This window comes from Ambystoma mexicanum, chromosome 6p (genome assembly GCF_040938575.1).
Source record: "Ambystoma mexicanum isolate Mex_15411 chromosome 6p, UKY_AmexF1_1, whole genome shotgun sequence".
Taxonomy (NCBI): Eukaryota; Metazoa; Chordata; class Amphibia; order Caudata; family Ambystomatidae; genus Ambystoma; species Ambystoma mexicanum.
This window is the reverse complement of record NC_090935.1, coordinates 1,445,773,660-1,445,791,824: the sequence shown is the minus strand read 5'-3', so window position 1 is coordinate 1,445,791,824 and position 18,165 is coordinate 1,445,773,660. Positions and strand designations below refer to the sequence as shown.

At 44.1% G+C, this 18,165-nt stretch overlaps 1 protein-coding gene across 2 annotated transcripts in view; it reads left to right on the top strand.

Annotated features, from left to right (window-relative positions):
• LOC138510495 (uncharacterized) overlaps positions 1–18,165 on the top strand; it is a 338,379-nt gene that overhangs the window by 185,190 nt on the left and 135,024 nt on the right. For both annotated transcript variants that reach the window (XM_069626188.1, XM_069626187.1), the window contains exon 7: positions 13,917–14,030. In XM_069626188.1, coding sequence (XP_069482289.1) covers positions 13,917–14,030 — 114 coding nt within the window. The remainder of the gene's footprint in view (positions 1–13,916; positions 14,031–18,165) is intronic.

Genomic DNA, 18,165 nt, shown 5'->3' with positions numbered 1-18,165 from the left:
CAGAAGATGAAGGAGGGGGCCGGGCCAACTCCAAAGGCCTCCGGTCCCCCTGCGAAGGTGCCCAGGCAGGGCCAGACTAGTCCGGGGCTTGGAGGGCCGGGAGTAGATCTCGGCGGGTGAGCGAGGCTGCCCGCGGAACAAATGCCTCCTCCCAGGGGATCAGGGTCCGCCTCTCAGGGAGGATCAGTTCTCCAGGCAGGTAGCCTTTTCTGAGTACCCCGTGGTCGTATTTGTCTGGGGCACGCACCTGAGTGAGGGGCAAGGGGCTCCAAGGATCCGGGCGATGATGGTCGCTGAGGCCTTCCCACGGGCCCAGTCCCCTGCCCGCGGGGTCCGCGCCGCCATACGCTCCCGGGGGGAGGCTGCTGGTGGAAGCAGAGGCGAACGCAGGCGCTACGTCGGGGCTGGATGCCTTCGGGAAGGTGCCGAAGAGCTGCGCCTGCATGCGGCTGCTGGTGGGTGCCCCTCAGAACGGGTCCATTGTTGCGTGGTCCGGGTTGTCGCTTGTGTGGGTTAGGCGCCCGCCTGGGTCTGCGTCGCCAATACGTTAGCTTTGTGGGCTCCGCCCACCATTTTGGATAGCGGAGGCAGAGGGGCTAGTAATTCCGAGGCTCCGCAGGGAGACCTTTCAGCCTCGGGGAGGGGGCCACAGTGGGCAGCATCGGTTCAGACACCCTCCGGGGTGTTTGCAGGGTTCTCTCGCCGTTAACGCATCGCGTATCAGCTCCACAACGGGCCCATCACGACGGGCTCTTAAAGGAGCATCCGAATCGCCGGAGCTCCAGGCCACGCCCCTTAGGGTGGCCTTTTTCTTTTTTTTTTAATAACACATTTTATTGTTTTTTCCAATAGGGTGGCCTTTTTAAGAATAGGTGGAATCCACGCCTGATCTCCTTTAGGCATTGAGGAACCACAGCAGAGGAGAACGTAGAGTAGATGATAGTAGTGGTTGAAGGGGCAGGGTGATAAATGCATTCCTTAACAATGATGGCTGGACATGCATCCCCCACACAGACCATAGGTTTTAACCTAGCCACGACATGAAGAAGGTCATTGTTGGTAAGCAGGATGAAAGAAAAGATGGGATCCACATCAGCAGCTTCGAGGAGAGCAACATCAGTAATGCAAGGGGGTATACCCAGATTAGTGATGTCTATGTACGCAGCATTGATGGCGTCTTGCTGGGATCTAATCTTGGAAGAGAAGCCTTCCTGAATCCTTTTACACCAGACATCACTACGATGTGCGTCCGCATGTGGATGTGCCTTTCTGTCGAGTGCTTTTAGAATTAAAAAGAGCTCTTTCTTATCAGATTTGGCCTTGGAGATTCTGCTATTAAAATTGTCCTTTTTGGCAGAGATAATATTGTGTTTATACTGGGCAGTGACCATTTTGTATTTGGAAAGAGTAAAGGGACGCAGATGTTTTCTCCATAGCCTTTCATGCAGCCTCTTATTCTTCCTGGAAATAAGAATGTGTGAAGAGAACCATGTCTTATTATGTGCTTTGATTTTAAGTGTTTTTTCAACAACAGGAGCAAGTTTATTAATTACTGAGGCAGTGATGCTTGTAAAATTATTAACTAGGGAGTCTGTATCATTGGTTTGGGGGACATTAATTAGATAGCATAGGGATAGCAATTTGGGCAACGATTTCTGGAGTGAATCTTCAAAGATTCCTTGTTGTGATTTTTTGTCTCGAGTTTTCAATTGACTTTTTTATATGGTGCAGGGAGAAGCATATCAAAGGTTATGAGATAATGGCCTAATGAAGGGCAAGGAATAATACTGGGAGTAAGACTTTGTAGGTTTCAGATACCCAATCCAAAATGTGATCTGCATTATGTGTAGGTTCCTTAATCATTTGGTCAAAAACCAATAGCATAACGAGTAGAGAGCAGAGAGGCTGTGTTATGCTCCTTGCTGTTGTCATCCCAAAGATTAAAATCTCCCAAAATAATAGCTGGGGAAGACAGTTTAGAGAAGTCAGAGATGAGAACAAGGAGCTGTTCTTCAAAGGCAGGTGTGATGGAAGGTGGGCGATAAAGAGTTAAAATGCTAATGGAATTATTGTGGTCGGTCTGAACTTTCATTGAGACATATTCACAGTCGTCAAGGGCATTGAGGGTGAGGGTATGAGACTTAAAACATTCCTTCAGAATGATAGCAACACCCCTTCCCTACAATCAGCCTGATCAGTGTGGATAATTTTGTAGCCTGACTGAGTGGCAAACTGAGCCGCGGGATCAGTGATATCCGAAAACCAAGTTTCATTGAGACACAGCATATCAAGATCTTGTGACAGAATTAGATCTGCTACTTTTGTGGCATGTCTAACTGCTGAACGCATGTTTGATAAGGAGACCTTCAAAGCACTACATAGCACATGTAGGCAACAAGGTGGGTGTATTGATGTCTGCGAGAGGACTAGTGTGTTAAGTTGGGATTGAAGTCATTAAGCATGCTTGTGTCCCCTATTGTGGTGAGCAGATTCTCACATATGACAGATTCAAGTTCACTGTAGAGTGCATGACAGTGCTAGGCATGGTATTATGAGGTACTTAAAACTGCTTGACTGCATTTGCATAGTGCTTGTGTGCCGCCACTGAGGCAGGCCGTGCAGGCTGCATGTTAAATTTCTTCTTAGCCAGTGCAATGGCTTTTAATGGGTGCATATTAGCCACAAAGTAGTTTTACAATAATACAATAGAAGGCAGGGAGACTTACAGTAAATATATTAGCCGAATGCTCCCCCAGTGCGACACGAACTGACACCGACAGGCTGGTTGCTGTCGCACCGGCGAAGTCACGCCTGGTGGGCAAAAATATATGTGCGCAGTCTACAATTCAGTAGGGAATTGTAGTTTGCGTTAGTAAGCGGTGGCAGACCACAAAGCTTTCAAGTGAAAGTACTGTGGATATACAGCAATGCAAGTTAAAAGCAAAACGCTAATGCAGTTCTAAAAAGTTTGCAAGTTCACAAAGGTGGGATTCAAAATTTCAATACTAAAAGCTGCACTAAAACCAATATTACACAATGATATAAAACTCAACATATAACGCAAGTGCAATCTACACAGTGCAGAGACGCACAATAAAAGCAACATACAGACCTTCCTTCCCCACCCTCCATGCAGACCCAAAAAGCGGTTTGCAGGGAGGATGAGTGGAAGGGCAGAGGAAACCCCTAAGGTAATCTCCTCTAAGCTGCAAGGAAAACAGCAATGTGAGTGGAGGATATAAAACAACCTAGTTGTTGCATGGAGTTGGCCGCGTCATGGTGTGGCCTCCACACCATACAAATAATGACACAGAGGCAGTATGTACGTCTTGGGCGCCAATGCTCATTAAGCCGCCATGGCGCGGACTGTCACCTTTTATTCACTCCACGTGATGACGTGCTGCATCATCGGGTCCTTAAAGGAACATACATATTACTAGTCACCAAACCCACAGAGCAGAGTTTGCTTTAGTCTTACCTTATGAAATGGGAAGAGGGGGAAAGGAAATAAGGATGAGAAGTCTAGAGACCAGGAAACCTGTTCCCCTCAAGGCGGGGAAAAATAAGACACAAGCGAGTGGGCTGACCCGGGAGGCACAAGGTTGGGACACTGAGTACTAGGTAAAAGTAGCTGAGGAGGGTCAATGTTCGTGTAAATGAAATCCAAGCAAGGTCCAGACCAAACCAGGGGTAAATCCAAGAAGGGTACTAGTCCTTAAAGAAATAGCTGACGAGGTCCTAGAAGAAGGTACAGTATCAAACAGAAGAGGGAGTCCAGTTCTACAAGCCTGGGTTGACTGCAAGAAGAAATGGAGCTAAGCTAAAACATTGCAGCAGGTCAGAAGAAGCCAATACAAAAGCTGGGGATGAAGACAAAAGTTGCAAGAAACCAAAGATCTTAGGAAATAAAACCGGTGAAACCGCTGCTCAGGAGTATTTACTTCTGCAACCGAGCCGAAGTGATGTGTCGTGACGTCACAAAAACGTTGGCTGTTATGGCTTGTAATCCCTTCCTTCAACAGTTGTCCCAAAGCCGCCATGTGAGCCACCAAACCGCTCGCAGGTACGGTGCGGCAAGACCCACAACAGACAGTCACATTGCCATAATGCAGGATCCTCATTGTAGACTGCATACGACTGGAAGAGTTCCACTTCACTCGCTACGTTGAGAAGAGTTCTGTGGGACCAGCAGGGAGTGGAGCGGCCCCACGATAGTGTGAAAGTCTTTAACCTTACAAGCACAGACACACTGACCCGAGAAGCAGTGGTTGCACAGCACTTACTGTCCCCTGCCGTGAAGTGGAAAGGTGCGGAACCAAGGAATTCCACTCCCCTCGGACCCCTGGCAATGCCAGATTCATACGGTACTGTGTTTCTAACAAGCGACTTGCACCCTATGAGTAATCTGACCTGCAGTCTTCTGCCGGCAGCCTCAGGGGAGATCAAAACCAAAGATCTTAAATCCAAAATGGATAACCAGCTAGATTTAGACATGGGCCAAAACCCTGAGCTCCCACCAGCATGCTCAGTAAAAGTAGCTAATCAAAGCCCTCATTCTGTATACTTTCACAGGTGCAAAGCCGCAGGTTAACACCTTATCTGGGGGAGGAGGAATCTCACTATAAAAATATAACTAGACTCCGTTTCTAGCTGTGGTTGAAGCAGTGTCTGGCTGGTGGCTTGATACATTTGGAGTCCATTACATTGGTTGTGGAGCAGAGGAGACTGGTGGATCCAGGAGAGGGAGACGGGCCATGGGGAAGTGTACTTAAGAGTGGAGGATGTGTAAAGTGATTGGCAGAGTTAGTAAAATCTAGACAAGGGGATGGAAGCCTTTGGCAAAGCTGTGGTGTTAAGAACAAGTGATAAAGACCTGAAGGAAGTGGCTGTACTAGGGGCATGGGTCGAAGACAGATATTAACAGGAAGGGAGTGCTACGCCCAAGAAGGTGGCAATTACTTATGAGGTTCAGAACCACAAGCAAAGAGAACACACAGAGCACTTAGACCCTCTGTTGGGATTGCTTGTCTGCTTCTGGCAAGGACACAACCTTGCTGAGAGCAGCATGCATTGCAACAATGACATCTGTGATGGCCTGAATCCCAGAGGATACTGAGGTGTAGAAACGCTGGGAAATGCTGGCCAAGGAAGTAGCCATGCATTCACGGACTCCGGGAGCAGAGAGAAAATAGTTAATGGTTGTGGCAGAATAGGTGCAGGGGGCTAGGATATGAGAGCACCAAAGATGGGCATGAAATAGAGCATGTGGAAGGTGGCACTGTCCTGCAGGGGATTGGTGCATCCAAAGTTATTCCATAGATTGCCACCAGGAATATGATACAGCGAAAAGGCCAGTGCTGTGGAGACTGCTATGGTGGTAAGTTATGGGTATGAACCGACCACTGCTTGCCATCACGGATTGCACAAGGATAACATAGTGGGTGTTAGATTCAGAGTAGTGTGAAAAAAGGCTGTTTGGTTCATTTTAACCTCTATATTAATGACATGTTGACCAACATCACAGCCATCACAGCAGATGTACTAGATTGGGAAATTGAACAAAACCTGCAATTCTCTGCATGTAGACACTGCCCAGATAGGGATTGGACTTCATTTGCTGCTTGCAGGACCTTTGTTCTGATCACATAGCACTGACCATCATCAAAGGGAAATCCAAAGTGATGCTTGTAATGCCAGGTTTGAGTAAAAAAAAATCCAAAAGGTTTTCAACTCAAGGTGGGCTCTTGGAGCAACTTTGGGAGCATTTGACCATCTCAAACTCAAAGGCTTTAGAAAGTACTCCTTGAGACCATGGTTGGACTCCCTTCCCCAGGATCAATTCAGGAACACCTTGAGCAAAGTACATATTCAACAGATCTCTGTGCAAGAACAAAGTTCAATTCAATGTAGCACAAAAGTATTTTTCATTCACTGACTCCTTCCATTTGGCAAGAAAATGTCTCTGTTACAAATGCTTGATCACAAATCAAAACAACTGTTATTTCCCACAGTCTACTGTTTGGCAAAGAAAATGTATTTCCCTTGAAACACAAGTTTATAAACCAAGACAATTGTTGTCTTTAAAAAGTAAGTAATTATTAGCACATCAAACTTCTTCAACAGAAACACTTTTGTCAGGATAGCATCGTAGGTGTTTTTAGCCGTACAACAGTTCATCCAGAAAGGTGATAGAATTACCAAGTTCCTTCCAACAAACCTTTTACCACAACCACAGTACTTCAAATCATCTTCTTTCCTGGTACACTCACCTCCCAGGACTAACTACTATTGGTCCATTTCCTGGTACACTCCCCTGCCAGGATGAAGGGTTCAGTGGTAATGCTGCTTTCAAGATTCTCCACACTGGTATCTTAGTTGAAGACGCTTGAACAATAACTGTTAATCTCAGGCTCTTGACAAGTTGTGCCCTTGTTGTGTCTGTATTACTCTTCTATAGCCTTCTGGATTTTGGCAATGCAGGTTACAGGATCCTCCCCATTGGTGTATCATATTAGGAGGGTTGTTCTCCTGCAGCCTTTGTATCACTCTCATGCAACCTCTTGGCTGGTGGCAATGCGTGCTACAATTATGCCCTAATAAGTATCCCTTATCAAGTGAGTTGCGGCCTGGCTGCCTTATTTCTTTAGGTCGGTATTCAAAATCAGTATTTTCAATTATAAATCTTTTTTGCAGTGCCCCGGGGTCGCCTGGCGTCTCAGGCCAACTCACTGGTTTCCCTTTGAGTCTCCTTTTGACTCGCAGGTAATGCAGCGGATCTCTTTGGGTGTGTCTGCACTGCAGCCGGCTCTGGTACGACCTAAGCGGAATGCACAATTCTTCACGGGAGCTCTGACAACTCCATGAGATCTCCGGTTCTGCTTCTTTAACGGAGCCGTTCACGGCCTGTTGGGAGCCCGTCTCCCACACAATGTAGCTTTAATCTTTGTCACTTTCAGCTTTGCCTTCTCTGCATGGCCACGTGTCTTCGCCCACGCTGGCTTCAGCTGATGCTTCCTCTGTCTCCACAACGTCTCCCACCCGCAGTCCTGCTTCCCCTCTGCTACTCCATCAGCGTTTCCTACTCCGCTCACCTGAAACTCATTCCGGCATTTAATGTGCCGCTCAGGTGCTTCAAACAACAACAATTAGACTTCTCATTAAACTTCATGGTACTATTAATCTACATTAACTCTGAGCCCCTCTTCTTCGTCCCTTTACTCTTTAACTCAAGCTGATTTGTGAACTGAGAGTAGTCACTTTTATGGGAGGTTTATAAAAAGAGGTTGGGGCGTACGCTTGTGTTCAGGAGCTCTATATAAAGCAGAATCATACCAATTTGAGTTTGTCATATTTACTTCCTGAACCTCCTATGTACCACCTTTATATTGTTTAGCAGATTTTTCATAACCTGTATATAATTCTAGGAGAGGGAATTAGACATTGACAGCATGCCATTAGATATCTGGTTATAATAATCTCATCCTCCGAGAGGAGTCACCACTTCCCCTTGACAGTCATCTCTTCCCATGTGATCCTCTCTCATGTTACCTTCCTGAGGGTCTGGATCAGGTAGCAGCTGCCTTTCCCTGGCCACATGGGAGTAAACTCTAGGCTGGGATTTAGTGATGACTCCACAGGATTCATCACTGCACCAATAACAAAGGAGGTTCCAGTAGTAGTTACTATTTACAGGCAGTAATCTCAGATCTTTATGGAGCAGACATTTGGGTGGCTATTAACTCCTACTCAAGTAGTGATTTCAGAGAGAGTGCTTTTTTGGATAGCATTGTTCATGATGAGAGATAAGATGGGTCTCATATCCATCAGGAATTTGATGCAGCTTAGACCCTTGCATTTGTGGATTCACCTGTAGCATAACCACAATGGCAGCATCTAGTCAGGCATGCTAGCCAATGTTCTGACACTAGATGAAGCAGGTAGGTTACCCATGCTCATCTCCATCAAAATGACCCTTTTCCTGGGCATGGGTGGTGTAGATAAAGGCAACAGCACATGAATAAAGCGCTTTCCAGAGGCTGCAGAACACTTAATGAATTGTGCTGTGGATAAGGACAGCAAGAAGGCAATATTGAGTTGTATTTGCTTGAATTAGTTGAAGCATAAAGATAACTGGGCTCTTGGGCACTGCTTGATCCAGATAGAGAACTGGAGAAGGAGGTACTTATACACTATATGCTGTTTTGTTTAATTACCCCTCTACTGGCAAACTGGGCATTGCAAGGAGGAGAAGCACATGGAAGACTTTCTATGCTTATGCAGCTTATCTGATGTGGAGACGGAGACACACAACTTGTTCTTTGCCCTTTTTCTCATGCCTCAGAGAATATGCCATGTCAAATCGTAGCCTTAACTCATCCAGTAAACGAGCACTTCGGCAGGCCCTAACCTTCCTGAAATCCACAGCAAATAAGGCAAATACACTGCTAACTCATGGGTATGAACACACCACTGCTTGCCGTCATTGTGGGATTGCCCAAGGGCAATGTGGTGGCTGTTCCATTCAGAGTAGCGAGGAAAAATGGCTGGTTGTTCTGAGTTGAGGAGTCAGTCAGACAGCGCTCTCTCATTGCTCCCCAACAGTTTAACCTCTACATTAATGACCTGTTGACCAACATCACAGGCATCACAGCAGATGTCACTAGATTCGTCAGTTGGCCCAAACCTGCAATTTTCTTGAGACTGCCCTTCTGGCCCAAATAGGGGAGGGACTTCATTTGCTGTGGTTTTCGCCATAGCAACATTTGTATGGCGACCAACGAATGGCTTGGACTGTAAGCTTGGAGCATTCACTTCTATTTTTCTACATTCACACTGATTGCAGGGGCAGCTAGAGGGAATGTTGGTAGCCTTTTATTCCACAGAAATGGTAGCTATTTGGAGTGTTTTTCAAATGTACCTGTTGCAAGTCTTAGAAAAGCCAACCTGGGTAAGCGAGGTGTACTGTATCAAGTTGCCCCACCGCCCAACGATGGAGTAGCAGTAGAGTATGCCTTGGACTAGTAACTGAGAAGCAAAAGGACCCTTTCCCCTGGATGCTGAAAACATCTGGTCAAGAATTATGCAGAGATGAGCCTGGTCTGAAAATATGTCAGTGACAGAGTCAAAGCTACAATGAAGCTACAATGAAGTACTACAATGTCATGGCGGCCAAACTGTGGAACTCCCTACCTCCCACCTTAAGCACCGACCAATCCTTCCACAAATTCAGAAAAAATACTAAACTCTGGCTCTCATCCAAAGTCCTCATACCCTGCTAGATGGCCTCCCACAACCGCAAACCTGTATTATATGCTATACATAGCTGGCTCTCTCTCTCTGTCAAATTTTACCGACATGCACCTGATTTGTAATATATTCTGTTGTAATTTAGACGCTTCACTTCTTCATTGTAATTAAGTTTCATCCTTGTACCATAACTATTTTTGTATTACTTTTGTACTGTAATTTATCATGTTTTCATTTTCCACATGTATTGTAACTAAGAAACTGCATATTCTTGTACAGCGCCCAGATACCTACGGGTGGGGTGCGCTGAACAAATAAATAAACAAACAAAGTAATTGTGGCCAACTTGTAAAAAAGCCCTTAATAAAGAAAGGGAAGCAACCTAAAAGGCAAGTGTGTCGTGGTCCTTGGGAGTTCGACCTCATCACCTTTTCACAATTCCGGATGAACTAAACCATGCTCTTAAGTAACATAGATCAAGCAGTACGGCTGAACTAAGGAGGAAGAGGACAATGCTGTGTATACAATTTTAACACTTACAAAAATAGCAATAAAAAGATCCACACGGGTAAGTATAAAAATAACACTAATTTATTATATTACTGCATTAAGATGCACTTTAAGCATAAGGTGAGTACAAATACCAATATAAAATGTACAGCTCAAAGTAAGGTAACCCACTATGGATTACACTCTTCTTTGGTATCAAACGCAGTTATTCAGACAATCAAATGCGTACACACAGATATGGAAAAATATGTTATACACATTTCAGAACAAAGGCCTTGTACGTATAGGGCATGCCAGCACCATATGCTAGTCTTCAGAGGTCAAGCTCTAGCCTGCACAGTCTTTAGGTCTCCCACAAAGGTTCCTGATAGTCAAGGTCTGTAGAGTAGGAGAGCCCACTCTGCTAGGGAAGGTAAAACACTGAAGGCGTTTAGTGCAGAGCAAAATGTAATAGATGAAATATGGACTTAAGAGTCTTGCAGCAATATGTAAAGTTCAGAGAAGCAGTTACCACCCCTGAGAGCCAACAGTAAAACCCACAGACATCACCGCCCTTGGCCAGCTCAAGATAGGGATACGGTAAGCAGGACTGTGTGCCAAGTGCAAACCCAATGAGGATTGGGGAGATTCTAGAGATGTGTGATCTGAGGCCCCCAAACACTTACAAAAGTAGAAACAGTCCTAGGTGACAGTGAATCACTGGGGATGACTGATTTTACAGTCGCCAGGTTGCAGGTTCAACACGATTGTCACCAATTGTCTTTTGGTTCCTCTGGAGACCTAGGACAGTTGCGGAGGGGGGCATCACATTAACGACTTAGTGGATGCATGGCTTTCATTGACCCCGGGGAGAGTCAGAAGGCAAACAGTAGCTAGGCAATAAAACAGGCTCATCGTCTGGTGGAGGGCAGCCCAGCAGGTTTGCAGCATCCCAGCAGAGCCCTGAGGATGCCTCCTGTGAGTTCCAAGCATGAGGCCAAAAGGAAGTCCTTGCAAAAAGGCAGAGCTGGATCAGGACCTTGCAAAGAAAATACAAAAGGTGTATGCTGTGATGACAGAAAAACAGCGCTGGATGTGGAGCAGGACATCTGACTGGTTTATTCCACCATTCAAAGTGAGGAAGGCACCATGCGGTGGTATGTCCTGTTAAGCAGAAGATAGAGTTTCACAACACAGTGGTTCCAGCTAAGCCAATGCAGGTTTCTGATGCAGTCGTCTTTGGTATGTCGGTCGTCTTTGGGTCTTCTTCCGTTTCACTGGTCGACTTGTTCTCTCGATCCAGCTCATCTCCTTATCTCCAGAATGTGGGTTATGGTGACCACAGCCCTCCAATAAGGACTTTTGCCACATTCAAACTTCGGGGCAACTGTCCACTTTTGGAGCCCCAGCCTCGCAGAATTTGCCTAGCTAAAACCATGCCCCCTAAGAAATGTGGATTGGGGCAAGACATTCCACTGCCCTACTTCCTGCCAGCTAATACATACAGCAGTGTCTTATTTGGCTTTTGCAAGAGGTCCACTGAGGTGCATGAAGAACGTGGATCCTTCCCCAGCTGGCAAGGTAGAAAAAGCTTACAAAGTACTGGCCATCATGTAATTGGCTTAAAACATGCCAAGACGCCATCTTGAGTATATGGTCCTCTTATGTGGGTTATCGCAACTAAAAAGGTAGCATGTGATAGTGCGCTGCCAAAAAGGGTAAAACTATAACAACTGCCACCAATCTGCTTGGACGATGCCTGGAACGTAACAGAAATGTTGCTTAGAACAAAGAAAAAGTGATACAAGGAGTTCCCACAGCACTCTGTAGAGGATTGCTTGTGCTGCAATGGTCAAAACGCATATGTCATAAACAGGAGATGACTACATCTGCACCGGTAGACACATGGGCTCCCAAAACAACACAAGGAAAGAGGTCCTTGTGACACCTGGCAGCACACCACCTATGGTGGGGTGTAGAGGAGGGTGACGACACAGGAAAACATGGATGCCAAAACAAAGGACCTCACTGCTCCCCTAAGAATAGAGCCCAATGCCCCCAAAACAAAGTGAATGAAGGAGTCACTTGAGATAAAAAGGTCTTAAGTCTTCAAAGTCAATGGAAGAAATCCCAGCAAGTCCAGAGGTAGTGCTGTGAGGCTCAGGAAAATAAAGAAAAGATTTACAAAAAAGAACATCCTCCTGACAGTCACACAAGAGGATGAGGATTTCTCCAGCAACAGTGCCTTTTTCAGATACAGGGGCTCTAAAGGAGAGGGACTGGGTAGCACAAAGTCCTTTAACTAGCATTGTCCCTTGGAGGCTGACGCATCCACGGGTATCCACACTGTCATGCAGGCATCTATGGAGGTATTTCACAATACAATGGACATTATGCTGATCACTGTAATTGCCTTAGTGGCCAAGATGGAGGGTCTCCCAGTGTGACCTCCACTGGTCAAGCGGGGAAAGGGCTGGGTAGTCTGTTTAAAGGTGATATGACTGCGATATTGGGCATCCAAGCCACCCAGAAAGTATTTCTTGACATTCAGCATTACTGCAAGACCGTCCTATACTACATGCAATAAAAACTGGAGGAGATGAAGAACAACATGAGTGTTGCAAGCATTTGGAACTTGGAATACCACGAGGAGCTGATTTGGGGGATCCGCTTGGAAACATGATAATACACCCTTTGACCACAGATACCATGCTGGAAAGAGACAATATCAATGGTGATCAGACTTCTGACAAAGGGAATGTGAAGGAAATCTGCAGTGCAAGGTACCATATTGAGTCCTCTGAAGTAGGCGCTTACAGGGATCTAGTCCTGATATAGGCATTGAGTGAGAAGGTGATCTTTTTGAGGATTACCAAGTGACTCTGTCAGTAGACTTGTCTCAAAAAGGTCAGGACTGGTGTCTGGAGTTGAGTCCATACTGTACTCTGTACTGCTAATTCCCCCTTGTCCCCCTCCTCACCTGAAACAACGGCGGTGTCCTTACTCTGTCTTTCCTTTTCCTTTTTGTCTTTGTGTCTTCGGTCGAAGAGAAAGGGTCTCCCTCGGTTGGAAGCCACTCTGCAGCCTACCAGGTGAAGGCACGCAGAAGGGGCCCCCTTCCGTAGGAGTCCGGACAAGAGGAAAAAGCCTGCAGGCGGAAAAAACCTCTTGAGGATGGTAGACTCGAGGACAGTAGGGGTATGTGTGTAGTATAGATCTGATTTCCGAAATGAAGCAGAAATAACAGGTGACAGCTCCGGTGAATGAAGTCTCTGGAATACGAGTTCATACAGGTAAGTAGAAGGTTCCAAGTAAGTCTCCGGAAGGGGGGAGGGTCGCCTGTAGAAAACTCTGGTGGAAGGCAGGTCAAAAGGAGCAGGGAGAGTACCCCAGCGCCAGAAAAGGCAAAGAACACAGGAAGAGAAAAGACGAACTTGAAAGCACAGAAATAAAGGGAAAAAAGTAAACAGCTGCAGAAATCCAGAAGCGTAGCGAACGAAAAAAAAGGGGCCGCTACGCAAAAAGATAACGGCAGGCAGAGAGCAAGGAGATAGGAAAAATGCACTGCTGGGTGATAGAAGCGGACTACGAGGGAAAGAGCAGCGAAGCATCAGACTCATGAAGGAAACAAAGTGAGTTGCAATGCAAGGCCAGACAGGAAAGGGAGGAGTTAAAAGCAGGACGTGGAAAGAAAGACTAGACCCGAACCAGGAAGGAAGAAGGAATTCTACCGGCGATACAGCTCAGGTAACGCGGCGCGTGACAACTTGTGCTCTGAGACGCAGTCCAAGAGAAGAGAACTACCAGAGTTGGGGATCAAAAGTGCAGGATCTCAAGGTCCAAGCCTCATTTTGGTCAGACATAAGGAGAATACATTACTTGGTTAAACCAGGGGGCTCCAGAGGGATCCCCGGTATTTGCGCCGGCATGAAAATGCATGCTGGAGAAAATGCTGTGGCATTTGTATGGGCGAGAGGAAGAAAGGTGGCAGAAATGTAAGTTGCAATCCGCCCCTCCTCTCTGCCTCTCAATAGCGTTACAACGCTAATTAAAATGAGCTCCAGTGTGTTCTTATTTCCTCACATTTGTGGGATTTTTCTAATAGCATTGCAACCATCATTTCTGAGGTAAACATCATTCTACTATCCGAAATACATTGGAGTTCTTTTCTTGTTCTGCAGGATTTCCGTTTCTCAGCGTTGACTTCTGTATGAGAAAGGAAGAACAATCAAGTGCCGTTTTGATTGATGATGTTCATCCAGAAAGCAGAGAAAGCAGCAGTGACCCAAGCTCAGGTATCTTGCAAATGTGTTACTTTGCAGGGGGTTGGCTAGTGAGTGACACTTTTAGTTTTTCAAATTTTTCCTTCAGTTGCTTCCTCCTCTGTGTCTTTCGACCATCCTTTCTTCGTGTTATTTTGTTAAATATATTTTAACATTTTTTTATTTTTCATTGTTTACTGCACTTGTGTATTTTGTTACAGCCGTTCTTTAGGCACTTAAGAGTTTAATTTGGGTGACAAGTGAAAGTTCTTTAATTTTATAATGTGTAGGTGTGAAGATGTGTGCAGATAATGGGTTCCTCTCATTGATATATTATGTCACCTATGCTGTGATTATCTAGTTTTTTCAACTTGTCTTTTCTAATCTTTTTATTAACAGACATGGATGTGTGTGTCTTTATTTTCATTAGGTGCTGTGCACGGTTTTTAAGTTTAAAGCTAAATGCCAATAAAGTTGAAACATAATTTTTTATTTTTAAAAGTGTGATACAGTTAAGTAAACCTAGAAAATACATAATATATGCACAATTTGTAATTGACCCTGTTAATCAAATAATTCAGTTATTTCATCAGTGAGAATCCAAAATTAAATAATGACTATTATTAAAGACACTAGTTTCCCTTCCAGACATTGGGCCTCAGTTTGGGCCGGTGGTATATCGGTGGTAAATCCGCTGAGATACCACCAAACTATATTACCGTTACTGCCTCTTGGTCTGGCGGTATTACCCCTGGATTACAATTGATGGTAGGCCCTGTTAGTCCCCCTTAATTGGAGTCTATAGGACTCCATGGGGGTCTTTGGCAGTATTTCTGCCGGTGGTAATACTGACGATTTGGGCCATTTTGGGCGGTAAGGTGGCAGAATTACCTCCATCTTCATGCTGGAGGTTTTTCCTCCACCTTACTCCCATACTCATAGCTGGGCGGTGCGGTAATACATCGGTAATGGTAATACTGCTGCATTTTCACTGCACAGTCCAACTTGTAATGAGGCCCATTGAATCCAAAATTGTTCTGTCATTAAAATAGCAGGATTATTCACATATTTTCCAAGAAATAAAGTATGTTCATTTATCATTTAAGTACAATGTTGTAATAAATGCTCAGTCGTTTCCATTTGATTTATGTTTTACATAGATGACAATTCAATATTGTTCATCCAATGCCACCAAACTGCTTTTTTATTAATTGTTACCTTGAAAAGGCATACCTCCATACCTCTAACCTCCAATTAATGTTCCAATTTATCAATTTAAAAAAGGACTTGTAGTAATCTCTAAATTCTGTCGTTATCAGACATTTAACTCCATAATAATAAATCTAGGACTATCGAAACATTGAAAACATTTATGAAATTGTCTTCTTCATATTAGTGCAATAGTACTGAGAGATATTACACACATTTCTAATCTAATAGTAAATGAATACCATTTTTTCATGGCCGGCTTTTTTCCCACATCTTTTTTCCCCAAGGTGTTTTCACCCCAGCCGTTTTGGCGGTTTAAAAAAAATAAATATGTTTTGTGTGTTTGTGTAGAGGTTTGGAGGTGGTGGCTGAGGTGGTGGGGGTAGGGTGCAGGGGGTAGGGTTCAGGGAGTTCAAGTGGATCCCCCATATAAAAATCCCATAAATCGCCAAAACGGCCAGGGTGAAAACACCACAGTGAAACAGTGCAGCAAAAAAACAGTGACAAAAACACGTGGCTCCAATGTTAAACACAGGAACACAATAAGGAACACCTAAAATGGAACACCAAACCTTTGCTTCAAGTTTGTCTAACCATCCTCCATTATAAATTAAGATAGCTCCATAACCATAAATGATCTAAGGAACCAAGCTTTGGTTGTAAACCTTTGCCACTTATTTTGAGCTGTAGACATCAATTTGTTTTGTGAAATTTTGAATTACCTTAATTACATCATTGTGCATCTATTAATGTGCACCAAGATCCACCTAAATAGACATGATTCCACAATTTCCAATCTAATGTTTTCTAGAGGCCAATTTCAACACTGCATATATTTATTGGTCCAAAGTACATCATTTTAGTTTTATTGTAGTTTATGCTTAAAACATTTTCCTTTCACTATTTAAGAATAGTCTGTAGATGTAGAGATCTTTTGAGTCACAGAGAAGTATAATCCAACAGATAATACCAAGTCAGGGGACATGACTATTTCCAAAAATGTTAATCCCATCTAATGCTGGCGGCATATCCGAAATATATAGAATAAAAAGAAACAGGGCTAGAAAGCAGACTTGTTTTAGGCCTTTATTCATTTTTATTTTATTTGTGCGGTGCCCCATACTGTCAAGTCTTATCATAACACTAGTATTATGTGTTTGAAAAGATTTTCTTTTTGCAACTTTCCCTCCATAGTTTACTATTGGACCCCATTCTTTTGCTCTGTTTTTGATCCTGTCTCGACGTTTTGAAGGGGAAGTTAAAGTATTGAGCTTCACATCCCCAGCCTTTTGCTCTTTTGTTATGGGGAAACTGATCAATACTTCAGAATATATGTAGTGAGAATTTTTGTTTCCCTTTTGATTTCTTGTACACACAGTGTAGTGCAATGGGGTTACTTTTGTACCACCTTAACTTTTTACACATGGGATTTTTGGTTACTTTTATATGTCATCATCATAATAGGTTTATTTGGATAAAAATCCATTAAATGTTGCATCAAATCATGAAACAATTAAAGCAGCAATTCCAAATACCAAAATAAACATTATAGTTAAAACATATATATACAAAAGTAAATTGATCAACAGTAGCTTAAAAGCTCATCAATTAGAGAAACTCACGGTAAAGAGACCCAGACAGTGTCCTTGCAATAATACCCCATTTTACACATGATAATAACACCCAAACCACACAAGGTGAATCCACCAAAAGGAGATTGTGTATGGCTGGGCGGAATTGTACAAAGTTTGGATGCCGAAGTACTGCAGGGATCGCATGTTTCCTTATGTCTGAATCGAAAGGACAAAAAAGTATGAAGTGTAGAAGATCCTCCACAGCCGTATGACAGCAAGGGTAGTTGGAGTCATCTGGAAAACTGGGCCGAGTGACTGTATTGGCACATAACATTAAACTGTTAAAACGAGCTCTAGTTATTGGCCAATGATCTAATTTCCTGTTGGTTACTGTTAAATACATGTGAATAGACTCCACATTGCTTACACTTGCGTGATCTCTTTTGACGAGGATTAATAGTTCTTTTGATTCTTACCGCTTATCGACAAAATAGCTAACATGGTCCTTAGAAGGGTTCTTCTGAATCTTGTTCAATATGCGAAAAGGTGCAAATAACAATGGGGTGTTCCTCTCAATCAAACAACATTTAAATATCGCACCAAGGAATCTTGAACCAATTGTCCCTGAAGATGAGGGAATGAATGATGTGTAAAGTGACTGCTGCAGAGGATTCGGCCATCCTCCTCTTCTTTCTCCTCCCCACTCCATCTTCCTGTTCCTTTATCTCTCCCTGTCTCCCCTTTGATCTCCACCCTCCCTTCTATTCCCTTTTCCCTTCCCTCCTTCCCATACCTTTCCTCTTCTCTTCCTTCCCAAATGCAAATTGTTCCACATGCTGTTTTTCTGGTTTGAATCATGTACATTTTATTGCTTCTATGTTCCATGTTTGATGTTTTCTGTATTCTGGTTGTTATGCTGTGAAGCGCTTTGGAGTAAAGCGCTATATAAACAATAAGATACAAAAATACAAAATATATGCAGCCAATGAAAAAGTGGGGACAGGCGCCATTTAACTTCCAAGAACTTGGCTCCCAGCTCCAGATGCACTGCATGCGGGCCGGTGCACAGCAGGGGGGGCGATGTCGGCAAACCCAGTAATGTTTTAAAGAAGTGGTTTTCCTGTATATGAAGCACTGAAACATTCTCATGACCCATAATGCGACCCCATGATGAGTAATTGCTCTGGTCTGTGCGTCATTCACATTCAATATCATGGGGAGAGGTTACCCCTGGCATAACACCATAAAACGGGAACTCCCCAATGATTGACTCATTTTAGTTCTTTGTTTCTTTATTTGGGCATGACCTGCCAACACAGAGGAAAAACAAATTCCTAAATAGTCAAATGCAGTGACCTTTTGGATAGCAACCCTATTAAACATCA